The 27,868-nt window shown below is 39.4% G+C and overlaps 1 protein-coding gene and 1 non-coding gene across 2 annotated transcripts; both read right to left on the bottom strand.

Annotated features, from left to right (window-relative positions):
* Positions 1 to 3: 3 nt before the first annotated feature.
* LOC116550047 (40S ribosomal protein S26-like) lies at positions 4 to 25,971 on the bottom strand. The gene is made up of 2 exons (XM_032275777.1): positions 25,781 to 25,971; positions 4 to 372 (listed from the first exon to the last, which is right to left on the bottom strand). The coding sequence occupies exons 1-2, from the start codon at positions 25,969 to 25,971 to the stop codon at positions 18 to 20; spliced, it is 546 nt and encodes a 181-aa protein (XP_032131668.1). The 3' UTR covers positions 4 to 17.
* Positions 15,187 to 15,293, bottom strand: LOC116550526. Its single transcript, XR_004268476.1, has one exon. It is a non-coding gene; the product is annotated as a U6 spliceosomal RNA (small nuclear RNA).
* Positions 25,972 to 27,868: the final 1,897 nt, after the last annotated feature.

Raw genomic sequence — 27,868 nt, 5'->3', positions numbered from 1 at the left:
ATCTTTTACTCAGCTCCTTACTCGGGTTTTGGTGGGGGTCGTGGGGCAGCACCCGCAGGTCTAAATCGGGGTGGCAGTGTTCGGTCCTTGCGGGCTTCACAAGATCGATTCCTGACTACTTTGCTGTGCATTGCACAACTCACACAGTAATGTAGCTTCACACAGAGCTTGGGAAGTGCGTAGGCATCAAAGACGCTCGCTTCAGAAATATCCCTGACTGCTGCGGCCTCCACTATGTTTCGAATGACGAATTTCTTAATGGCCTTGTCCTTGGGCACGCATCGGGCACAGTTCGTGCAGCGAATAGGCTGAACATGGCCGCGGCCCTTTTTGGCACGACGGTTGTTCCTTCTTTCTTTGTCATTTTGGAAGCTCGCAGCAGAGAAACATGTTTTTCATTTTTATTATTTTCTATAATTTGAACTGAATTCTAAAATTTTTCCTGGCTACAAGTCTCTAATGTTTTCAATTTTCTTCTTCTTTCTTTTCCTTCTTTCCCCCATTTTTCCTGATTTGAAATCACTGAGAATTAAGCTGTGATTTTCTTAAAGCCCTGAGAACTGGAACTAGACAACTTAAATTTCAGCAGAAAATAACAGGAACCTATTTATCTACATAAGCCACATTCATACCTGCCTACTGATGCATACTTCCGAGTAACACAGCATGTATCAGTTTCTCAGGATGGTGCTCCTTTTTCTGTTTGTTATTTTCTTCTCACTTTTTCCCCCATTTTTATTTGACAGGACATGAGACTTCACAACCTGACAAAAATTAGCTTTCCTAACAACATGAAACCCAGTCATGTAGGAATAAATCATCCTAGTCATGAGATATCATGCAAAACCTAAGATCAGAGACTCAATTTCTTCTAAAACGCTTTTTAAAAAGTGGGAAGAAATGTTAAAGAAAAATAAAAACCCACACCCATTTTGCCAGAAGAAAAAAAAAAAATTAAAAGCTGAGTCATGCAAAAAGCAAATTTTCCTTTTGTTCCTAAGCAGATAGCCACAGATAAAAAGTAAAATATCAGCTGGGCATAGTGGCTGATGCCTGTAATCCCAGCACTTTGGGAGGCCAAGGTGAGTGAATCACTTGAGGTCAGATGTTCAAGGCCAGCCTGGCCAATATGGGGAAACCCCATCTCTACTAAAAATACAAAACTTAGCTACGCATGGTGGGAGGCACCTGCAATCCCAGTTACTTGGGAGGCTGAGGTAGGAGAATCGCTTGAACCTGGGAGGCAAAGGTTGCAGTGAGCCGAGATTGCGCCATTGCACTCCAGCCTGGGTATGGCAGGGAAACTCTGGCTCAAAAAACAAAGTTAAATATCTTCACAGCTAATGACTCTATGGTCACCTTATCTTACAATGAGCATGAAACAAAAACATAATTGCCGATTCCCCTACCTACTCCTTTTCTCTTGCAACATGTGGATTCAGTAATGTGACTATACCCTTCCTCTTTCCCCTCCAGCCTGCTTTTCTCCTTTAAATATTGAAGCCCTCGAAATTATCTCTGGAGAAAGGCACAGGCCTTCCTCTTGGGCTGCATCCTTAACCTTGGCAAAATACACTTCTAATTGATTGAGACCTGTCTCAGATATTTTTTGGTTTGCCGATTGATATGGTTTGGCTGTGCCCCACCCAAATCTCATTTTGAATTGTAGGCTCCCATCATCCCCATGTGTCGTGGGAGGGACAAGGCAGGAGGTAACTGAATTATGGGGGAGGTTTTTCCAGTGCTGTTCTCATGACAGTGAATAAGTCTCACAAGATCTAATGGTTTTATAAAGGGCAGTCCTCCTGCACATGCTTTCCCGCATGCTGCTGTGTAAGACGTGGCTTTTGCTCCTCCTTTGCCTTCTGCCATGACTGTGAGGCCTCCACAGCCATGTGGAACTTGAGTCCATGAAACCTCTTTTTCTTTATAAATTACCCAGTCTCAGGTATGTCTTTATTAGCAGCATGAAAACAGACTAATACACAGATCTATCTAAAAAATTTTCTGTATGCCGTGAGGGAGAGCTCAAAGTTGATTTTTTTTTCATACAGATATACAATTGCTCTGCTACTGAAAGACTTCCCTTTCCCTATTAAATGGTATTGCTGTTTTGATGGTGAATTTTGTGTATTAGCTTGGCTAGGCCATAGTACTCAGATATTTGGTCAAATGTGTCTGGATGTTGCTGATTATGAAGGTATTTTTAGATGAAGTTAACATTTAAATCAGTAGACTTTGAGTAAAGCAGATTATCTTCCAAAACAATCAGATGGTAAAGATTACAGTAAGAAAGCAGACCAAAAATTGCCTGGGGCAATGTTGAAGTGAGTTAATCAAAATAAAGACTGACCAAAGGGTTTGGATTCCTTGGCTCAACCTCCTGCTGGGACCCCAAAGCCTTTTTCACAAGAGACAGTAAAATGATCTAGGGGTGAAGTTCCAGAATCAGAACATAAAAATGCAAGGGTTGATAGGATTATGAAAGTTGGAATGTTTAAAGAGGCTTTATAAAAAATACTCAGATCTCTCTCACCTAAATGCTATATAAAAATTGATATATTTCTGACCAGGAAATGTTTCCTTTACCTAGTACTATAAAAAGGAAGGCATGTAAATCCACCCTTCAAGCCATATTAAATGAACATGCTGAATGAGAATCAAGGAAGACTGCCAAGCCTATAGAGTGTAGGGTAGAGGCTGGGTTGATGGTAGCAACACATTCTCTGCTCGATAGCCCTTTGTGGACTGTGTATCAGGGCTTATGGCAAAAGCCTATGAGCAATTCCCAATGTCAACTATCGGGACTTTAGAGAATTTCCAGCTGAGGAGCATTGGCTCCCGTATTATTGGATGTTAACTGAAGCTGCCCCATGACTGGAGGATATAAAATGATCTTGACATTTCATCTTGAAATACCCATGCTGTCTTTGTTGATGTCAGAGAAACAATCTAATGGAGATATCAGTGTCCGGAAGAGTTCCATCATGAAATGGAGATGGTTTATATAGGAGCATGCTACCTAAGAGTGCAAGGAAGAGACACTCATGAGCAGGGAGCCTATTTTTCCCCTAGGACTAACGCCAAAACTCTGTGAGGAGCTGCTGGATGAGGATGATGATGGTGATGATGATTATTGCTTGAGATGGAATCTCGCACTGTCACCCAGGCCACAGTGCAGTGGTGCAATCTTGGCTCACTGCAACTTCTGCCTCCCAGGTTCAAGCGATTCTCTAGCCTGAGCCTCCCAGGAAGGAGCTGCTGGATTCTATAGTGCCTGATAAACAGCTCTCGACTGAATGACCGTGTACTTGGTTTGTGAATGACAGTTCCAAGGTGAATGGATAACATTTTGTTTGGAAGACTGCTTTGCTGATTGTAGAATATACTTTTGTGTGAAAATTTACCTTTGTCTCTACCCGAGTTCTGCAAAATTTGGAAACTATTTATGAGTATTCCTATCCTATGGCAATATAGAATGTTTGCATCACTTCAGTCAAAATCTGTTTTCTCTTGTGACAAGACACTATTGCAGACACTGTTTTTGTAGCAAAGCTTTGACTGCAATGGCATATTTTCAAGTGTGACCAAACTGCTTTGAGGAATTGGGGTTGACTTTGTAGAGCTGATTTAAAAGTCCCTCGGAATACTGGTCTGAAATCTAGTCTAAGTAATTTCCTTAAAAGGCCTCTAAGATTTCCAGTTTATCTACTGCTCCTTGTGTGAGAGCAGGTACTTTCCATAAATCTTGTCCTTAGTTCCAGCAACTTTGATGTTATCATATCATGCTTCAGTTGTCCTACACATCCCTTCTGAATCATGCATACCTATTTCCTATGCTGTATAAGCCCTAGGGGATAATGGCATAGAAATCCACCGTCTTGATTTGCTGCTGCCTGAGACATAGACACGGCTTCTGTTCATAATTTCCTATTAAATGTGTCTTTCAAAGAAACTGGATTTGTCAGCCTCTTTCTTTGACTTCTTGGCTTCCTTAGACTTTGGGGACAGGTTTGCATAGATCTGTTCATCATTTAAAATTTATCCTTAAGTGTATTACCTTTCTTACCTTGTTGTAAATGGTATTTCTTTCTTTTTTCCTATTATATTTATAATTGCAGACTAGACATTTATTAATTCCTTTAGATTTTCTATGTACACAGTCATAACATTGGCAAATACGACAGTTTTGTTTCTTTGTTTCAAGTTTTTAAAAATCTTTTCTAGGAAATGAATATTTGTGGCCTCTCAAAGTTCCTATGTTAAAACCATAAACCCCAATGTGATAATATTTGAAGATGGAGCCTTTGAGAGGTAATTTGAACATGGGGACAGAGTCCTAATGATGGAATTAGCACCCTTATAAGAAGAGACATGGATATATAGTCATCTAATCACTTCCCCTAAGGCCCCATCTAAATACCATCACACTGGGGGCTAAAGCTTCAACATATGAATTTTGGGGGGGATACAAACATTTGGTTCGTAGTAGTTACATTCACTTGTTTTTGGTTGCTGTTGCTGTTTTGAAGATAGAGTAATTTTGGATTTTATACTGGCCATTGTTAATATTAGGCTGTGCAGACTCTGATCCTGTGTTTATTTTTTGTGATATGTTGATTTTTAAAAAATATTTTAACCAGCAATCAATGCAGTTAGGCTCAGGCCATAAACAATTTGGAAAATATTACCCCTTCCGTTTAAAAGCATTTGTGTAAGATCAGTTTTTTTCCCTATAAATACTTGAAAGGCTTTATTAGTGAAGCTATCTTGGTTTGGAGTATATTTTATGAGACAGTTTTCATTATGAAGTCAATCTCACTAAAAATTGCAGGACCCGTTAGATTTTCTGTTATATCTTGTTTTAGTTTTGAAACAAAGGTCTCTAGGTCTAAGTATATTTACTACATATTATTAGTCCATTCACATTTATTATAGTTGCTATATTCGGCTTAAGTCATCTTCTTGATACTTATTCTCTATTTGTTCTCTGCTCTTTGTCCTTTTGCACCTCCTTTTCTGCTTCCTTTTAGGTTGAGTATTACTTAGTGTTCATTGACTCTCTTTTATTGGCTTTGTAGCTGTTATATCTGATCATTCTTACTGCTCACATTTATTTCAGCATATGCCTGGATTTACTTCTCTTCCTTTTTGAGTACTTACTCCAAGACTGTTTCAAAGTGAGTCTTTGTATACCAAATCCTCTAAGGCCTTGACTGAGGATATGACTGAGAATATCTTTACTGTGTTCTCATATGTAAATGACAGTTTGGCTAGTTTACTACAAAGGATGTAACTAAGTACCACAAACAAGGAAAATTTATCTCACAGTTGTGGAGAGTGGTCTTAAGTTGTCAGCAAAGCCATACTTTCTCTGAGACTCTGAGTAGAATCTTTCCATGTCTCTTTCTGGCTTCTGGGAGAGCCACCAATCCTTGTTATTCCTTAGTTTGCAGCAGTATCACCACAAGCTCTTCCTCTGTCATCACTTGTCTTCCTCCCCAGGTATCTTTCTCTGTGTCTTCTCCTCTTCTTACAAGGAAAAAAATCATATTGGATTAATGGCCCATTACATCTGCAATGGCCACATTTCCAAATAGGTCACATTCTGAGATTCTGCGGTTAGGACATCAACATAAATTTTTTAGGGAGGAACACAATTCAGTCCTTAAGAGCTAGATATAAATTTAAATTCAAAATCACTTTCCTTTATTTCTATTCAATGAAATCTGCCTTTTTGCCTCTCCCAATTTCCCTTTTTACCACTTCCCTGGCAAATGGATCATTTTAAAATGTCTTGTTTAATATTCTTTGTAGAGATGGGCCAGCCTGGTCTTGAACCCTGGCCTCAAGTGATCCATCTGCCTCAGCCTCCCAAAGTGCTGGGATTACAGGCATGAGCCACCACACTAGGCCACCTTTTGAATTTATTGAGACTTGTTTTATGGCTCAGAATATGCTCTATCTTGGTAAATGTTCCACGTATATTTAAGAATATTTTGTATTCTGTTATTTTTGGGTGGAGTGTTCTATAAATATCAATCAGGTCCTGTTGGCCAATAGGACTGTTCAAGTCTACTAGATCTTTGCTGATTTCTTGTCTAAGTGGTCTACCAAATATTGAGATTGATCTAACTATAACTGTGGATTTATCAATTTATCTTTACTGGCTATCAGTTTTTATTTCATGCATTTTGACGCACTATTATTAGTTACGTAAATAGTAAAGTTGTTACATGCTTTTGATGAATTGTACTTTTTATTTATAATTATCATTGTCCTTGGAATTTGTGTGCTTCTGAAATATGCAGATTTATAGTTTTTATTAACTCTGGAAAGTTTTGGCCATTATTTTCTTCAAATATTTATTCTGTTCCATGCTGTCTCCCATTCATCAAGGAATCCAATTATTCATATATTAGGCTGCTCAATTGTATGGGTTTTTGTTTTTGTTGCTGTTGAAATAGAGATTTTCACAACCACTATGACATTCACCTTAATTAATTTATCTATTGGTCATTGCAAAGTGGTGATATCGTAATTCTTACATTTATCAGTTGCATTCTTCAGAAAATAAAACAATGTTTCCACAACTCACTGATGTTCTTTGCATTTTTAAAACTTTTTTCTGTTTTATTTTTAATAATTTCTATTGCTATGGATTCAAGTCTACTTTTTCTTCTGTGATGTCTAATCTGCTGTTCATCTCATCTGGTGAATTTCTCATCTCAGACATTATAGTTTTCATCTCTAAAAACCAGATTTGGGTCATTTGTATATCTCCTATACCTCTAGGTAAAACTAACAACACTGTAAAGAAAATATAAATTTTAAAACTATTTGAAACAGGTAAGATATTGGATAAAATAATTAATTTAGATTAGTACCATGATCTCGTTGATCTAGAAATGTTTCATTTATGTAATAAAAGTTTAAATTTTTTTAGAAAATGCATCTTTTGCCTTCTCTTTCTTTTTCTTCCTCACTGAAATTGTCTTCTTATGGTTTTCCTGTATTCTTGTTGATAACATGATGTTTACATTTCTGTACTCAAATTCATGCTCACTTATCTAGATACAATATAAAAGCCTGTGTGCACAGGCAAACACACACACACACACACACACACACACACACACACACACAGAGAGAGAGAAGGAGAGAGAGACAGAGACAGAGAGAGAGAGAAAGAGAAGTGGGTTTTCTTCTCTTCGTAAAATGTAATAGTATTATATAAATTGGTCTGGCTTTATTATCCTCACTTAATACCACAGGAAAATCCTTCCAGGCAATCTGGTAGTTTTACTTTATCTGTATTATATGACTGTATAATATCCCATATACTAAAATGTAGCCAACTATTCTGACATTTATGGACATTCCCTTGTTACCAGGTTTTTTAAAAAATTATGTGAGCTTTTGTTATTGTTGCTGCTGCTGTTTATTACATATAACATCCATTATATTTCTGTGTGTGTGTGTGTGTGTGTGTGTGTGTGTGTGTGTGTGTGTATCTTGGTAAATACACATTTCCACAGTTTATCCTTGGAAACTATTCACAGGAGAGAAGTGTTTTCCAATGAGTATTTGCATTTTTAATTTTCATAGACCTCACCAACTTACTTTCCAAAAAGCTGTATTTTTGTTCAGTGTTTGAACTTCTGCTTCTGGCCAACATAGAATAATAGGGATTATTGGTAACATTCTCCCTGGAAGAATCTGAAAACCAGACAAAATATATAAAAACATTTTTTAAGACACTGAATTTTAAACAATGAAATACAGTGATCCCAGAGAGAATGGCATGTAATCCTGTATTTCTCTTTTGAATAAAAACTGATTTTTTAAAATATTAGAATTATATCAGTTTTCTTGTGTGTTGACCTGAATTAAAAATTTTTTATGTAGATATTTTTATTTCCAGGTGTGTTTTTCTCATTTCAGTGATATTCTAGCAGAGTACAAATCTTGCCCAATATACTTGAAAATAGAGGTTTTCAAAACCACTATGACATTCACCTTAATTTATCTATTGGTCATTGTAAAATAGCGATTATGTAATTCTTACATTCATCAGTTGCATTCTTCAGAAAATAAGAGTCTTTCCTCACCAAGTGTAAACAAACTTATTGCAAAACTCAGGGTGAACATTTGATCATTCCTATTGAACTAACAGCTTTTGGAATGAGAGTAGATACAATAGTTGCCTGCAATGGTAGTCTGTGAAGTCCTTTTTTCTTTTGTCTTTCTGTTCTTCATTTTAAAAAATCGTATTAGCTCGGCATGGTGGTATGCATCTGCAGACCTAACTACTCAAGAGGCTGAGGCAGGAGGATCACTTGAGCCTAGGAGTTCAAAGCTACATTGAGCTATGATCACACCACTGCACTCCAGCCCGGGCAACAGAAGGAGAACCTGTCTATAAACAAATAAACAATAATTCTAGGCTCATGATTTTTTATTTATTCAAAGTTTTAGAATCCCTAGTTTAAAAATAATTAAACTGTCCTAACTTGGACTACTGAGAGCTCCAGCACACAGACTTCTGTGTCCTTTTGATGTCACTTCAGCAGCCTTTGAGCACTTTCTTCCCTTTGGCACATCCAGAAAGTTCACCCTGTCCTTTCTCTGCCCCAGTCCATATCCAGCCATACCTCTAAAGAGCCCTAATTTCCTGAAATGGAGAAAGGTATTAAGACACTTAGATCTGAGCTCTAGGAGGGCTCACTACCAATATATCATTACTTTTAGGTAGCTTCAGTGTAAATAATATAAGGAAATCTTTTAAACGAGTTTATATTGATATATCCAACTCAAATTTAACATGACATGGCATGATTTTATATTTATAGCTCTTTGACACTTTAAATCTTGATTCCTAATACTTTAAGATATTTCTTTATTTACTTATATGCTTTATCTTACAACAAAAATAAAACATTTTTTAAAATTCTGCCCTGATGATTGTAGGTTGAGAAAAAAAGTTTCAAAATTACAGTACCAATATCACTATCAGCAGTCACCAGCACACCAGCCTAATTGTTTTACTTTTCGTAAAGATAAGATCTTGCTATGTTACCCAGCAGGGCCTCAAGTAATCCTCCCACCTCAGCCTCCCAAACCTTTTAGTTCTAATAGCTTTGAACTTCAGAGGAAAAAAAAAAATCTTACTATTTGTTCTTTTCTAGACTCTTTTTTTAAAAAACTTGATATTACATACCCTCATGAAATTTGTGCATGTTGCTCTGGGAAGCTGTTGTTTACTCATTTTCATTGAGGTGTACTATTCCATTGTGTAAATATACTACAAGTCACTTATTTGCCTCTGTCATCCAGGCTGAAGTTCAGTGTCACGATCATAGCCCACTGTAAACTCAAACTCCTGCTCTCAAGCAATCCTCCTACCTCAGTCTCCCAAGTAGCTGGGTTACAGGTATGTACCAACATACCAGCTAATTATTTTTTGTACAGATGGGGGTCTCCCTATGTTGCTCAGGCTGGTCTTGAACTTCTGGCATCAAACAATCTTCCTGTCATTGAGTCTGCCTGGTGTTTATCTAAACATGGAATTGCTAAGCCGAAACAAATGTAATATTCCACTACAGTAAAAATTATGGAAAGACTTCCAGTTTCTGGACCAGCATGTAAAGAGCTTAAAAGTCATCATTCCCATTCATACAACAAGAAAAAAGCTGAGCAAATTGAAAATCAATAACTCTTCTTAAATCCATCAGACAACTGAGGTAAGTAAGCAAATCACTGTCCCAAAAACTGGAGAGAAAGAGGCAGGTACAAAGAATCGCAATGTAACACAAAAATATCTGGAAGAATCAGTACTGGGGTAGGAAAACTTTAACTGTAACTAATAAACTACTGGAGACTCAGTGTGGAAAAGTTTGAAAGTTAAAGGCTCCAGAGACTGCCCAGTCTTAGGTGAGGAACCCAAGCAACAAAGTTCTCACAGTGAAAACAGCATAAAAATCCTCTTGTGCTTCTGAAAGGGAGAGGGTATAAAAGTTGTCAGAATCAAAATAGAGGTTGAGTGCAGTGGCTCTCCCCTGTAATCCCAGCATTTTGAGAGGCTGAGGCACATGGATCACTTGAGGTCAGGAGTTCGAGAGTAGCCTGGCCAACACGGTGAAACCCCTATCTCTACTAAAAATACAAAAATTAGCTGGGCATGGTGTCACATGCCTGTAATCCCAGCTCTTGGGAGGCTGAGGCAAGATAATCCCTTGAACCTTGGAGGTGGAGGTTGCACTGAGTGGAGATGGTGCTACTGCACTCCAGCCTGAGTGACAGAGTGAGACTCCATCGCAAACAAAAAACATCAACCAAAAAACCCTGACAAACAGAGCACTGAGGAAGGCCATGAAGGGAAGTGTTTTCATGTATAAATAGCTGATGATAAAAGCTATCACAAAAGACTCTGCAGAAACCCTACTCTTGAACAAAGGTAATTGCTCCCTGCACAAAATAATACTTCTGTAAGGACAGCTGCCCGTTCAATATTGACCTGATGTCACACTTGTTATTGATCTTTGTAGCCAAAAGTAACTATCTTGAAATAACTATGTAATCTTCCTCAATTTTTCTTTAAAAAAATTCTCTCTTCTTGAGGAGTTAGCCAACTTGCTCTTTGTAGACAGTAAAGGAAAGGTCCCCAGAGAACCTCACACACATCCCACAAGTGCTTACACCATATGTTTTGTGCAGATAAGGGAACTTGCAAAGGGTACTTGCCTACACATGCCTGCAGTGGAAAATTCCATCCTGTAACATGTGTGCATAAGGGAAATAAATCAATATACAGTGGCTCAGACTAAGGGCTCACATGCACACTGGATGGAATGGAGCTGCCAGGAATTCACGCCATATACAAATAAGGCACCCAGCTCCATCAGCTTTTCTATAATGCCCTTGTGTTCAACTGTGAAGGGGGCAACCAACAACCTGCTTTCAAAACCCCTCTCTTTGCTGAGAGGTTTCTTTTTGCTTAATAAATTCACTCTGCTTACTCTTCAGTATCTACACACCTAATTCTTCCTGGTCATGAGACAAGAACTAGGACCTAGGGGAGTTAAGGGGCAGAAAGACCACAACATTCTCTTACCTCCTTGAATATGCACATAGTTTACTATGGTGTGCATATTCCTATTGCAATGCCCTATTTCTGAATAAACATTTTCTTTTACAGAATCTCTCTCTGTAATTTAGGTTCACATGAGGAAAAGTAGTCATTCTCAAATATGCCCAAAGCATTCTGTTGTTAACAGGACATGACTTTAAAAAAAAAAAAAAAGCAACCATTTACCCAAAGCATAAATGACTGGGGTTTTATTGGAACCTAACTGATCTAGGCGAAGGGAAATACCCAACTCCAGCACCCTCTAGCCTTCCTGCCTCACCTAAGCAGAAGAAGGAAGTGAGAAGCACTTGTGAGGGTCAAAGCCAAGGACACAGACTCACTAAAAGACTGAGGCCTATATATAATGGTAGAACTACAGAAAGCTTCCCCTCTCCTTACATCTTACCACCTCATCATAGGGCTCTTGGATAAGAACAGAAGAATACAACTGACAGGATATCACATCTCAGAACTTATTTAATAAGAAATAGCTAGGGAATCCAAAAGACAACAGAGGAGACAAAAGTAAAGATACCAGAGAAATTGTAGCCTCAGATACCTATGCTATAGCAAGCAGTAAATAAAGTCTAATCCTTGGTCAAACAGAAAACACACTTTGAAGAAACAGGGAACCAGACTCAGATATGTCAGAGATATGGGAATGATCAAACTGGAAATCTAAAAAAATTACGATTAATACACTAAGGGCTCTAATGGGAAAATGCAAAACCAAACTGGTAATGTCAACAGATTGGCAATACAAGCAGCAATGAAAACTCTCTAAAAAATAATCAAAGATGTTGTTGGAAATGAAAAACACTGTAACAGAAATGAAGAATGCCTTTGATTAGTTCATTGACAGACTGAACACGGCCAAAGAATGAGTGAGCTTGAAGAAATGTCAATAGAAACTTCCAAAGCTAAAATGCAAAGAAAAAAATAATGAAAATAGGGAGAGAGAACAGAATATCCAAGAACTGTGGTACAGTTACAAAAAAAGTAATATATATGTAATGAGAATACCAGAAAAAGAAGAAAGAAAGAACAGAAGAAATAGTTAAAGCAGTAAGGACTGAAAAATTCCCCAAATTAATGATAGACATCAAATCACAGATCCGGGAAGCTGAGAGAATAGCAAGTGGATAAATAACAAAACACAATACCTAGACATATTATGTTCAAATTTCAAAATATCAAAGACAACCAGAAAATCTTGAAAAAAGCTAGGGTAAGGGACAGAGAGGGAAATTTACCTGTAGAGAAGCAGGGATGAGATTTACTTTAGACTTCTCTTCATAAATCATGTAAATCAGAAAAGAATGAAGTGAAATATTTAAAGTACTGAAAGAACAAAAAGTTCATCAACCTAAAAATTCTTTCTTTTTTAAGGCAGAGTCTCACTCTGTCACCCAGGCTGGAGTGCAGTAGCACGATCTCAGCTCACTGCAACCTCTATCTCCTGGGTTCAAGTGATTCTCCTGCCTCAGCCTCCTGAGTAGCTGGGACTTCAGGCACGTGCCACTAAGCCTGGCTAATTTTTTGCATTTTTAGTAAAGATGGGGTTTCACTGGGTTTCCCAAGATGGTCTCAATCTCCTTACCCCATCATCCTCAACCTCCCAAAGTGCTGGGATTACAGTTGTGAGCCACTACACCCGGCCCCTAAAAGTTCTTATCCAGTAAAATTATCCTTCAAAAATAAAGACTTTCAGAGACAAATAAAAATAAAAATTGAAGAAATTTATTACCAGTAGACTTGCTTTGCTAGAAATGTTAAAAGAAATTCTTCAGAAATAATAAAAATGATATGTATCAGAAATTTGAATCTACATACAGAAAGCAAGAGTGTTAGAGAAGAAATAAATGAAGGTAAAAGAAAATATTCTTTAAAATCTTATTGATAGAGTAAGATAACTTTGTTCAAAGTATAATAAACAAAATATTTGGTGAATGTAGCTTTTGGATAACTGGAATAAATTACTGCAACACTCTATGGGAAAGGAGGGAGGGATTAGGAATACTTCGTTACATAGTACTTACATCATTACATAATGATAGAGGAGTCAATTCTTCAAGAAGACATAATTTCTAATATGTGTGCGCCTAGCAACAAATCATCAAAATATACAAGGCAAAAACTGATAGACATACAAGGCAAAAACCGCAAAGAGAAACAGATGAATCCATTATTATATGTGAATACTTCCATGCCCTTTGGAGTAATTAATGGATCCTGCAGGCTGAAAATCAGTAAGGACATAGTTGAGCTGAACAGTACCACCAAACAACGGGATCTAATTGACATCTATAGAATATGTCATCTAGCAACAGAGGAATCCATATTCTTCTCAAGTTCACACAAAACATTCACTATGATAGACCACATTCTGGGCCATAAAGCAAACCTTAACAATTAGAAATTATACAACGTATCCTCTCAGCTTACAATGGAGTTAAACCATAAATCAAATCAGAAAGATAGCTGCAAAATCCCCAAGACCCCCAAAATACTTCAGTTTAAACACTTTTAAATAAACATAAAGAAGTCTCTCTTGGAAAATTTAAAAATATTTTGAAATAAATTAAAATGAAAATACAGCTTATCAAAATGTGTAGGATACAGTGAAAGCAATACTTTGACAGGAATGTATAGCACTGAATGTGTACACTAGAAAAGATGGAAGACTTCTGGTCTTAAAATGGCAGCACAGAAGCAAGCTGGCTTCAGTGCTCTCCTACAGAAAACCAAAAACTATAGAGAGAGCAGTGAGATTTTTATCAGCAACAATTCAGAGCTCAAATATGAGGATGAGAGAGATACCAGATCCACAAAAAAGAAAAAAAATTCCAAGCAAATCGTAGGAGAATCAGACTTGTCCTGATGCCTCATCTCCTTTTCTGCCCAGCAACCTGCATGTGAAAAAGCTTTCCTCAACTGACAGTTTCTACACTAGATAAAGTGAGATTGAGGTGGTCAACTAGCTTTCTCACCACAAGTTACCAATATCAGAAATTAAAGAGAGGCCAATACTACTCATTCCATGGACAGAAAAAAAAGAATGCAGTGAATAATCTATGTCCATCAATTTGAAAACGTAAATAAAAAGACCAGTTCCTTGAATGGCACAACCTACATGCTGCCAGTCAGCCATGCCTACACAACCACCTAAGTCCTCACCACCACTGCTGTGGTGAGCAGCTGCAGTGCCATCTTCTCATTATCCTGGCTGGATATGACTGAGTCTTCAGGAAACTGGGATTTGAGCCTTAGGGAGACTTTTACACTGTTGGTGGGAGAGCAAATTTTCGACCATTGTGGAAGACAATGAGGCAATTCCTCAAGGATCTAGAACTAGAAATACCATTTGACCCGGCAATTCCATTACTAGGTGTATACCCAAAGGATTATAAATCATTCAACTATAAAGAAACATGCACATGGATGTTCATTGCGGCACTATTCACAACAGCAAAGACTTGGAACCAATACAAATGCCCATCAGTGATAGACTGGACAATGAAAATATGGCACATATGCACCATGGAATACTACGCAGCCACAAAAAAGGATGAGTTCATGTCCTTTGCAGGGACATGGATGAAGCTGGAAGCCATCATTCTCAGCAAAATAACACAAGAACAGAAAATGAAACACTGCATGTTCTCACTCATAAGTGGGAGTTGAACAATGAGAATACATGAACACAGGGAGGGGAACATCACACACTGGGGCCTGTCCAGGGGTGGAGAGTCAGGGCAGAGATACCATCAGGAGAAATACCTAATGTAAATGACAGGTTGATGGGTGCAGCAAACCACCATGGCATGCGTGTAACAATGTAACAAACCTGCACATTCTGCACATATACCCCAGAACTTAAAGTACAATTAAAAAAAAAAAAAACTGAATCTGAACATAGACATTACACCTTTCATAAAAATTAACACAAAATGGATCACAGACCTACAAATGTAAAACACAAAATTATAAAACTTCTAGATTATAAAATAAGAGAAATTCTAGGTGACTTTGGGTTTTGCAGTGAATTTTTTTTTTTTTTAAATAGGGAATGCTTCAAGAATTTGTGTGTCATCCTCGCGCAGGGGCCATGCTAATCTTCTATGTATCATTCCAATTTTAGTATATGTGCTGCCGAAGTGAGCACCGCAGGGAGTTTTTTAATACAATACCAAAAGCATGGCCCATGAAAGGGAAAAAATAATAAATAGAAATTCAGTAAAATTTTAAACTTCTGCTTCAAGAAAGATACTAAGACTGAAAAAACAAACCACAAACTAGCAGAAAATATTTGTAAAACATATCTGATAAAGGACTTGTATTTAAAATATATGAAGAACTCTTAAACTAAATAAGAAAACAACCCAGATACCTCACCAAAAAAGATACACAGGTGGTAAATGAGCATATGAAAAGATGCTCAACATCATATGCCATTAAAGAATTTCAAATTAAAACATTAAGATAGCACTACATACCTACTAAAATCACTAATGCATGTGATAGATGATGTTATAAAATCTGATTATTTTTGTCTGTTCTCTAACTGTATCTCAGAAAAATCAAAGGCAGAGGATTAATTCAATCCTATTTTGTAAGGATACTAGCAAACCTTATGTATGCCAAAAATGAAGAGATTGCTACATATCGAAAGTCGGTGGAGGCTGGGCTAGGTGGCTCATGCCTGTACTCCCAGCACTTTGCGAGGCCAAGGTGGGTGGATTGCTTGAGGTCAGGAGTTCAAGACCAGTCTGGCCATCATGGTGAAACCCCCATCTCTACTATGTATATATATAAAAATTAGGTGGGTGTGGTGGCACATGCTCATAACCCCAGATGCTTGTGAGGCTGAGGCATGAAAATCACTTGAACCCCAGAGGTGAAGGTTGCAGTGAGCCAATATTGCACTACTGCACTCCATCTGCGCAACAGAGTGAGACTCTGTCTCCAAAAGAAAAAAAAAAAAGTCCATGGGTAATCAGTACAATGACAATGTAATATTGGTGAAAACAACAGGCAAATAGTTCAATAAAACAGCATGCACAGCCCAAAAACAGACCCGCAAATATAGTCAAATGATCTTTGTTGAAGGAGCAAGCCAGCCCGGGCAACGAAAGCGAGACCTCATCTTTAAGTAAGTAAGTAATGGAATTCTAATTTATGTATGTTTTGTGCCTGTCTTTCTCACTCAGCCTAATGATTATGAGATTCCTCCATGTTGTTGCACATACAAGTAGCTTATATTCCTTCTTACTCCCCGTGTTTGTATATGCCACAGTTTGTTTTTCTATTCACCTGTTAATGGACTTTTGTATTACTTCCAGTTTGTACACACAAAGAAATCTGTTATGAACATCAGTGTGCAAGTATCTGTGTGGACATAGGTTTTGGTGAGCAGGTGATTCACACAGAAAAACTACAAATAATCAAAGGCAAGTTTTAAAAAACAAAATTTGAAAAACAATCTTATTTATTTATTTATTTAGAGACAGGATCTCACTCTGTTGCCTAGGGTGAGGGCACTGGCTGCATCACAACTCACTGCAGCCACAACCTACCAGGCTCAAGCAATTCTCCCAACTCAGCCTCCCAAATAGCTGAAACTACAAGTGCACATCACTACACTTGGCTAATTTTTGTATCTTTTGAAGAGACAGAGTTTTACCATGTTGCCCAGGCTGGTCTTGAACTCCTGGGTAGACTCCCAAAAGTGCTGGGATTATGGCATGAGCCACCATGCTCGACCCTGTGTTAATTTTCTAAATTTTTTCTAATGTGGCTTTTTCATATGTTGTATGTGATTCACTTCCTTTTCATCTTGCCTTGTTTTCCTTTCAGGATCTTTATATGGGGCTTGAGTGTAATTCTTTTCTGTTGTTCATCTTTATATGCGTCTTCCTGTACTGTTAATCAGAGAAGTATTTTTCTATTTAGTATTTCTGTAACAGATGGAAATAAGCCAGAATAGATATCTTAACTCCACTGCTGGAGGCTCCTCCTCTGTTGTTACCACCAAAAATGTGGCCTCCCCATAAAGCCGTTTCCACAATTTTGAGATCTGCTTCCTCTGGACCCATTCCACCAGCAGCTGAAACTTCTTTTTCTCTTACTCTCCCTTTCTGCTCCTAAGTGTTCTCTAATTTTCTGCTCTGCTCTAGGCAGCCTTTCCCATAAAATATGTTTCTGTGCAATTTAAATGAGTTTTTCTTGGACATTTCTGAGTTCCTTGAATGAGGCTGCCTCAGGACTTGCTGATCTCCTACAGCCCCTTAGAGAGTACTCATGGACTTTTGGTGCTCATCTACATATCAGATCCTCCTTCCAATGATACTTTCATTCACATCTGCTGTCCGAGGATTCTACTCAGACACATTTCTTCTCCTTGATGACTCAAGAGTTTGGGGTCAGGGAAGGGCTAGGCACAGTGGCTCATGCATGTAACCCCCAGCACATGGAGGCCGGTAAATCACATGAGGCCAGGAGTTTGAGACCAGCCTTGTGGGGGTTCAGTCAGGATGGTGAGAGAGACTGTAAAATTACAATAGTCACAAACCTTCTTGGAAGGCTGGAAAGTTTTTGCAAAAGTCTTGGGAAGGAGGTTATGGCTGAAGGCAGCCTAATCCCCTTCCCTTTTGCAAATAACAGAGTAGATACAAAGGGAGTTTAACTGAATAACTTGTTTATTCACGTGGTCCTAAAACTAACCTTTAATCTACCGCAAGCTGAATGGCTCTCTTGGTGGGAGGGCAACCAGGTTTATCACCTGCAAAGGGTGTTTGCTTTAGGCCTTGGAACTTGGCCTTTAATCATTATCCACAAGTGTGCTGACTCAGGGCCTCTGCTGTTAAATCTATACCAAATAAATGCCTGGAGGGCCAGATGGTCAGGACTGTGGCTGCTAGCTTTTTACAGCACTGTCAAGTGTCTGTGAGTGGCCACAATCACCCCTAGCCTGCTCTTTCACTGTATTCTGTTTCTGAGTGAATTTGTTCAACCATCACTAGGTCAGGATCTGCAGGTTGAACCCCAACACAGCCTGGCCAACATGGTGAAACCTCCTCTCTATAAAAAAAAATAAAATACAAAAATTAGCTGGGCATCATGGTGCACACCTGTAATCCCAGCTATTCAGGAGGCTGTGGCAGGAGAATCGCTTGAACCCAGGAGGTGGAGGTTACAGTGAGCCAAGATCACACCACTGTACTCTAGCCTGGGCAACAGAGTGAGAGTCCATTTAAAGTAAAAATAAAAGCATTTGGGGGGAATTTCTGTGTTCCAGGATTCTCTGGACATCAGAATTCCTCTGTCACTTCCATCCTCTACTTCCACATAGATTTACACAGACTTTAAATCTAAGTGAGTTATAGAGGATCCTGCTTTTTTGAGGCATTTAGCCCTACGCATTGGTGTTCTGGGTTTCATGGAGGTTTCTTTTTTCCCAGTTGTATTGAAGATGTCTTTTTTCTTCTGTCCTCCTAGTTACCCTCTCTCTTATGTGAGGGCATTTGGGGGAATTCAGAAACTCCTCTGCCATCATAATCTTGCTGTTTCTTGACGTCTTTTATAAAATCTTAAGAAAACTGGCTAAGGGAGACCTTCCAATGTCCAGAGACCTGAGTTACAAAAATGAGTCATCACCTGGACTGCATTGCTGACAACAAATTTATCCTCACCCTGAAAGTTTGGTACCTTATTTAAGGACCTGACTACTCTCCACAATTATCCTGTTATTGGGGTTCAGAAGCCAGTAACCTAAAACATGGCTCTTTGACATGCTGAACTGGAGAAGCCTCAAGATCTCTCCGGCCTGCCCCCCTACCCACTGTGGCCCCTGCTGTCTCTCCCAAAGCCTTTATCTGAGATCCAGACCCACCACTTTTTCTTTCCCTCCACATAAAACCAATAAGGTAACTACCTGAACAGATCCTTTCATAGGATAATGTACAAGTTAATCTCTGATCCCTGATCCATTCCTTCTCCCTAGTAATTTTGTCAATAGAATTCCTCCTCTTCTCTGCCCTCCCATAACTTGTTTGCCAGGATGATATATAAGCTTCTGCATCCCATTAGGAGATGGAAAATCACTCTGTGATTCTTCCCATTACATGTATTAAATACATTTGTATGCTTTTTCTCCTATGAATATACATATCGCCAATGATTTTTTTTTTTCAGGAAACCTTCAGAGGGCCAAGGGAAACTTACACTTTGGCTCCCCTACTCTGTCAAACTATAATTTTCAAAGCATTGAAAATATGACTGATGAAAGAGGCCAGGCCCAGTGACTCATGCCTGCAGTTCCAGTACTTTGAGAGGTCAAGGCAGAAGGATCTCTTTAGCCCAGGAGTTTGAGATCTGGACAACATGACAACACCCCATCCCTACAAAAAACAAAAACAAAAAACACAAAAATTAGCCAGATATGGTGGTGTGCACCTGTAGTCCCAGCTACTCAGGAGGTTGAGAAGGGAGGATCACTTGAGCCTAGGAGGTCAAGGCTGCAGTGAGCCATGATTGTGCCACTGCACTCCAGCCTAGGCAACAGAGCAAGACCCTGTCTCCAAAAGTATATATATAATATGAAAAGATGCCAAAGGCTTATTTAACTCATTAATAAGGGGTGAAGATAAGAGATGGTAAAGCCAGTTCCAAGAGGATTCTAGTAGCAAGAGTTTAAGTAATCCATCAGTAACGGCATTTCAAAAATTTATAAATAAAAATTTCTGGGTTGTATATGAAACTGCTTACTGCCCCACAGGGTAATATAATATAATTTTGAGGTTATCTTTGCTGCCAGACAAAATCTATAAGTTAACATGTAAATTTAAAATGAAGATTTTTATCAACTAGTAAAGGATACTAAAGAATTAAATGATCCTGGGCCAGACACAGTGGCTCACTCCTATAATCCTAGCAAATGGGAGACTGAGGCACGAGGATTGTTCAAGCCCAGGAGTTCAAGACCACCACCCTGGGCAACAAAGCAAGACCCTTTAAAAATTTAGCCAGAGGCCGGGCATGGTGGCTTAAGCCTGTAATCCCAGCATTTTGGGAGGCCGAGGCGGGCGGATCACAAGGTCAAGAGATCGAAACCATTCTGGCCAACATGGTGAAACCCCGTCTCTACTAAAAATACAAAAAAAATTAGCTGGGTGTGGTGGCATGTGCCTGTAGTCCCAACTACTAGGGAGGCTGAGGCAGGAGAATTGCTTGAACCCAGGAGGCAGAGACTGCAGTGAGCTGGGATTGCACCACTGTACTCCAACCTGGCGTCTGGTGACAGAGCAAGACTCTGTCTCAAAAAAAAAAAAACCCAAAAAAAACATTTAGCCAGCATGATGGTGTGTGCCTGTGGTCCCAGCTACTCAGCAGGCTAAGGCAAAAGGATCACTTGAGCCCAGGAGTCCAAGGCTGTAGTGAGCTATAATTGCACCACTTCACTCTGGCCTGGGTGACAGAGTGAGAGACCCCATTTCTAAAAAAAAAAACAAAGAATGAAACTATAATCCTCAAATGAGCTTATTAAGCAAAACATATGACATGTTGTACAATTTATTTGATTTCCAAGAGTTAGATTATTTTTCTTAACAATGCCTGATGAAATTATCAGTCTGCATATCAAAGTTTAGCTGCATGAACATCACTCTTTTCATGCCTGTAATTTCAGCACTTTGGGAGGCTGAGATGGGTGGATCATGAGGTCAGGAGATCAAGACCATCCTGGCCAACAAGTTGAAACCCCGTCTCTACTAAAAATACAAAAAAAAATTAGCTGGGTGTGGTGGCACGTGCCTGTAATCCCAGCTACTTGGGAGGCTGAGGCAGGAGAATAGCTTGAACTCGGGAGGCAGAGATTTCGGGGAACTAAGATCACAACACTGCACTCCAGCCTGGTGACAGAGCAAGACTCCATCTAAAAAAAAAAAAACAGAAAGAAAGAAAAAAAAGAAAATCACTCTTTCAACCAAGTAGAATTCTCTTCTGCCCTTACTATGTCTGGGAATAATCCTGAAACAAATTATTGCATATAGGTAACATTATATTTAATGCAAAAATATTTTGAATCTTTTAAAATTTTTATACTTTTCTGTTGTCTACTAAAAAGTTTCCAATTTGTTTTTTTTTTCCCCAGCTCTATTGAGGTTTAATCAACAAATAAAGTTGTATATATTTAAGGTGTACAATGTGATTTTTCATATATGTATGCAATCAAGTTAATGAATATATTCATCATCTCATAGTTACTTTTTTTGAAAATTTACTCTTAACAAACTTCAAGCATACATATGGTATTATTAACTATAGTCACATGCTATACATTAGGTCTCCAGAACTTATTTATGCTGCATAACTGAAACTTTGAACATTTCAATGAATACCTCCCCTTTTTTCCCACCCTTGAGCTTCTGGCAGTCACCATTCTATCTACTGTCTGCTTCTATGATTTTCACATTTTTATATTCCACATATAAGTGGGATTATACAATATTGGTCTTGTGTCTGACCTATCTCAAGGTTGAAATGAAAGAAAAAATGTTATGGGCCGCTAGAGAGAAAGATCGGGTTACCGACAAAGGGAAGCCCATCAGACTAATAGTGGATCTCTTGGCAGAAACCCTAGGAGCCAGAAGAGAGTGGGGGCCAATATTCAACATTCGTAAAGAAAAGAATTTTCAACACAGAATTTCACATCCAGCCAAGCTAAACTTCATAAGCAAAGGAGAAATAAAATCCTTTACAGACAAGCAAATGCTGAGAGATTTTGTCACCAACAAGCATGCCTTACAAGAATTCCTGAAGGAAGCAGTAAACATGGACAGGAACAACCAGTATCAGCCACTGCAAAATTATACCAAATTGTAAAGACCATCTACTCTATGAAGAAACTGCATCAATGAACAGGCAAAATAACCAGCTGGCAACATAATGACAGGATCAAATTCACACATAACAATTTTAACCTTAAATGTAAATGGACTAAATACCCCAACTAAAAGAAACAAACTGGCAAATTGGATAAAGAGGCAAGACCCATCGGTGTGCTGTACTCAGGTGAACCATCTTACATGCAAAGACATAGGTTCAAAATAAAGGGATAGAGGAAGACTTACCAAGCAAATAGAAAAAAAAAAGCAGGAGTTGCACTCCTAGTCTCTAATAAAACAGACTTTAAACCAACAAAGATCAAAAGAGACAAAGAAAGCATTACATAATGGTAAAGGAATCAATGCAACAAGAAGAGCTAACGATCCTAATATATATGTACCCAAAACAGGAACACTCAGATACATAAAGCACGTTCTTAGAGATCTGCAAAGAGACTTCAACTCTCACACATTAATAGTGGGAGACTTTAACACCCCACTGTCAATATTAGACAGATAAACGAGACAGAAAATCAAGAATATCCAGGACTCGAACTCAACTCTGGACCAAGGAGAACTAATAGACATCTACAGAACTCTCCACCCCAAATCAAAAGAATACACATTCTTCTCAACACCACATTGTACTTATTCTAAAATTGACCACATAATTGGAAGAAAAACATTCTTCAGTAAGTGCAAAAGAATGGAGATCACAAAAAAAACTGTACCTCAGACCACAACACAATCAAATTAGAACACATATTAAGACACTCAATCAAAACCAGACAACTACTTAGAAACTGAACAACCTGCTCCTGAGTGACTACTGGGTAAATAAAGAAATAAAGATGTTCTTTAAAATCAATGAGAACAAAGACACAATGTACTAGAATCTCTGTAACACATCTAAAGCAATGTGTAGAGGAAAATTGATAGCACCAAATGCCACAAGAGAAGGCAGGAAAGATCTAAAATCAACAGCCTAATGTCAGAATTAAAAGAACTAGAGAAGCAAGAGCAAACAAAAAAAAGCTAGCAGAAGACAAGAAATAACTAAGATCAGCCGGGCGCGGCGGCTCATGCCTGTAATCCTAGCACTTTGGGAGGCCGAGGCGGGTGGATCACGAGGTCAAGAGATCGAGACCATCCTGGTCAACATGGTGAATCCCCGTCTCTACTAAAAACTACAAAAAATTGGCTGGGCATGGTGGCGCGTGCCTGTAATCCCAGCTACTCAGGAGGCTGGGGCAGGAGAATTGCCTGAACCCAGGAGGCGGAGGTTGCGGTGAGCCGAGATCGCGCCATTGCACTCCAGCCTGGGTAACAAGAGCGAAACTCCGTCTCAAAAAAAAAAAAAAAAAAAAAAAGAAATAACTAAGATCAGAGCAGAACGGAAGGAGATAGAGACACAGAAAATCCTTCAAAAAATCAATGAATCCAGGAGCTGATTTTTTGAAAAGATCAACAAAATAGACAGCTAGCCAGACTAATAAAGAAGAAAAGAGAAGAATCAAAAAAAATAAAAAATGATAAAGGGGATATCACCACTGTTCCCACAGGAATACAAACTACCATCAGAGAATACTATAAACACCTCTCTGCAAATAAACTAGAAAATCTAGAAGAAATGGATAAATTTCCGGACACATACACCCTCCCAAGACTGAACGGGGAAGAAGTCAAATCCCTGAATAGACCAATAACAAGTTCTGAAATTGAGGCAGCAATTGATAGCCTACCAATGAAAAAAAGCCCAGGACTGGACAGATTCACAGCCAAATTCTACCAATTACAAAGAGGAGCCGGTACCATTCCTTCTGAAACTATTCCAAACAGTAGAAAAAGAGGGACTCTTCCCTAACTCATTTTATGAGGCCAGCAGCATGCTGATGCCAAAACCTGGCAGAGACACAACAAAAGAAAGAAAATTTCAGGCCAATATCCCCAATGAACACTGATGCAAAAATCCTCAATATAATACTGACAAACTGAATCCAGCAGCACATCAAAAAGCTTATCCACCATGATCAATTTGGCTTCATACCTGGGGTGCAAGGCTAGTTCAACATTCACAAATCAATCAACATAATCCATCACATAAACAGAACCAATGACAAAAAGCACATGATTATCTCAATACATGCAGAGAAGGTCTTCGACAAAATTCAACAGCGCTTTATGCTAAAAACTCTCAATAAACTAGGTATTGATGGAATGTATCTCAAAATAATAAGAACTATTTATGACAAACCCACAGCCAATATCAGACCGAACAGGCAAAAACTGGAAGCATTCCCTTTGAAAAGCTGCACAAGACAAGGATGCCCTATCTCACCACTCCTATTCAGCATAGTATTGGAAGTTCTGGCCAGGACAATCAGGCAAGAGAAAGAAATAAAGGGTATTCAATTAAGAAGAGAGGAACCGAAATTGTCTCTGTTTGCAGATGACATGATTATATATTTAGAAAACCCCACATCTCAGCCCAAAATCTCCTTAAGCTGATAAGCAACTTCAGCAAAGTCTCAGGATACAAAATCAACGTGCAAAATCACAAGCATTCCTATACACTAACAGACAGAGAGAAAAATCATGAGTGAACTCTCATTCACAATTGCTACAAAAAGAATAAAATACCTAGAAATACAACTTACAAGGGATATAGAAGACCTCTTCAAGGACAACTACAAACCACTGCTCAAGGAAATAAGAGAGGATACAAATGGAAAAACATTTCATCCTGGTGGATAGGAAGAATCAACGTTGTGAAAATGGCCATACTGCCCAAAGTAATTTATAGATTCAATGCTATCCACTTCAAGCTACCACTAACTTTCTTCACAGAATTGGAAAAAACTACTTTAAAGTTCATGTGGAGTCAAAACAGAGCCTGCATAGGCAAGACAATCCTAAGCAAAAAGAACAAAGCTGGAGGCATTATGCTACCTGACTTCAAACTATACTACAAGACTACAGTAATAAAAACAGCATGGTACTGGTACCAAAACAGATATATAGACTAATGGAACAGAGGCCTCAGAAATAACACCACATATCTACAACCATCTGATCTTTGAGAAACTTGACAAAAACAAGCAATGGGGAAAGGACTCCCTATTTAATAAATGGTGTTGGGAAAACTGGCTAGCCATGTGCAGAAAGCTGAAACTGAATCCTTTTCTTACACCTTCTACAAAAATTAACTCAAAATGGATTAAAGACCTAAACATAAGACTTGGAACCTTAAAAACCCCAGAAGAAAACCTAGGCAATACCATTCAGGACACAGGCACGGGCAAAGACTTCATGACCAAAACACCAAAAGCAATGGTAACAAAAGCCAAAATTGACACATGGGATCTAATTAAACTAAAGAGCTTTGGCACAGCAAAAAGAAAAAAAAGAAAAAAGAAAGAACGAAGGAAAGAAAGAAACACCTATCATCAGAGTGAGCAGGCAACCTACAGCATGGGAGAAACTTTTGGCAATCTATCCATCTGACAAAGGGCTAATACCCAGAATCTACAAAGAACTTAAACAAACTTACAAGAAAAAAACAAACAATCCCATCAAAAAGTGGGTAAAATATGTGAACAGACACTTCTCAAAAGAAGACATTTATGTGGGCAACAAACATATGAAAAAAAAAAGCTCATCATCAACCCCTGGATCCAAGATGGCTGTTTAGGAATAGCTCGGGATTGCAGCTCCCAGTGAAAGCGCAGAGGGTGAGTGGACGCCGCATTTCCACACGGATTTTTATTGCCTACAGACCAGGAGATTCCCAGGCAGAGGAGCCCCACGGGTCACCAGCATGACTGTTTTGGCCGGCATGGCTGTTTTGGTCCCCGCGGCTGCTTTGCGGTGCCCCAGCATGGCAGTTCTCCATACAAAATACACTGGTCCAGGTGCCCTTTTGGCTGGCAATTGGAACCCTGAGAAGACGTAGTCACCCATTCATCTGACTAAAGGGGGGTCTGAGGCAGGGAGCCAGGCCAGGAGATTCCCGGGCAAAAACAAACAAACAAACAAAAGGCCCCAAGAATCTCAGCGCCACTGTTTCAGCCAGTGCAGGGAGTCACCGCAGGGGAAATCACATAGACCCCGGCGCCTTTTCAACAGACGACTGAAACACCTGGGAGAGAGTTGACCGTTCAACTGGAGGGCAAAAGGCTCGGAGGCAGGGAGCCAGGTGATCAGGCTCGGCTGGTCCCACCCCCACAGAAGAACAGCAATTGGAAACTCTTTGGATTGAGAGTTTCACAGCAAGCACAGCTGAACACTGGACAGTCCAGCTCTGTGGGGGAGGGGCGTCTGCCATTGCCGAGGCAGCCCGCCATCGCGAGGCAACCCGCCATTGCCAAGGCAACCTGCCATTACAGCCAGAGTCTGCCATTACAGAGGCGGGCCACCAATGCTGAGACAGTTCTAACTACACCCATATAAACAGGACTGCAGGGAAGTTCACAAGACAGCTGGGCGGAGCCCACAGCAGCTCAGCAAAGCCTCTGCAGGCAGACAGTGACAGGGCAGCCCTGAAAAAAAAAAGGCAGCAGCACAACGGACACTCATAAACAAAGCCCTAACTCCCTGGGACAGAGCACCTGGAGAAACAAAAGGTGTTTATGAATTCTGCTGCAGCAGACGTAAATATACATGCCCAGCACCCCTGAATGAAAAACGGAGCTCACAACTCAGCACTTGAGCTCATGTAAAGGACAGACTGTCTCCTCAAGTAGCTCCCTGACCCCCATATATCCAAAGAGTCACCTCATAAAGGAGAGATCAGACTGACATTTAGCAGGTATCCTTCTGGGACAAAGGTAGCAGAAAAAGAAACTGGTAGCAACCGTTACTGTTCTGCCGCTGCTGCAGGTGATCCCCAGGCAAGCAGGGCCTGGAGTGGACCTCAGCAGCCCTACAGCAGAATGGCCAGACTGTTAGAAGGAAAACTAAGAAACAGAAATAACTTCATTATCAACAAATTGGACGTCCACTCAGAGACCCAATCTGAAAGTCAGCAACTACAAAGATGACAGGTGGATAAATCCACAAAGATGGGGAACAAAAAAGTGCAAAAAGGATGGAAACACCCAAAACCAGAACACCTCTCCTCCTACAAGGGTTCACAACTCCTCACCAGCAAGGGAACAAGACTGGATGGAGGATGAGTGTGATGAAATGACAGAATCAGACTTCAGAAGGTGGGTAATAAGGAACTTCCGTGAGCTAAAAGAACATGTTCTAACCCAATGCAAAGAAACTAAGAACCTTGAAAAAAGATATGACGAAATGCTAATGAGAATGGACACCCCTGTAATCCCAGCACTTTGGGAGGCCGAGGCAGGTGGATCACAAGGTCAAGAGATCGAGACCATCCTGGTCAACATGGTGAAACCCCGTCTCTACTAAAAATACAAGAAATCAGCTGGGCATGGTGGCACGTGCCTGTAATCCCAGCTACTCAGGAGGCTGAGGCAGGAGAATTGCCTGAACCAGGAGGCGGAGGCTGCGGTGAGCCGAGATCGCGCCATTGCACTCCAGCCTGGGTAATGAGAGCGAAACTCCGTCTCAAAAAAAAAAAAAAAAAAAAGGAGAATGGACAAATTAGAGAGGAATATAAGTGAATTGATGGAGCTGAAAAACACAACACGAGAACTTCGTGAAGCATGCACAGGTTTCGACAGCCGAATTGACCAAGCAGAAGAAAGGATATCAGAGGTCGAAGATCAGCTCAATGAAATAAAACGAGAAGGCAAGATTAGAGAAAAAGGGGTAAAAAATAATGAACAAAGTCTCCAAGAAATGTGGGACTATGAGAAAAGACCTAATCTATGTTTGATAGGTGTACCTG

This window comes from Sapajus apella, unplaced genomic scaffold (genome assembly GCF_009761245.1).
Source record: "Sapajus apella isolate SASKATOON/1434 unplaced genomic scaffold, GSC_monkey_1.0 scaffold7, whole genome shotgun sequence".
NCBI classification, from domain to species: domain Eukaryota; kingdom Metazoa; phylum Chordata; class Mammalia; order Primates; family Cebidae; genus Sapajus; species Sapajus apella.
The sequence above is the reverse complement of the archived record's forward strand: the minus strand, read 5'-3'. Positions and strand labels throughout refer to the sequence as shown.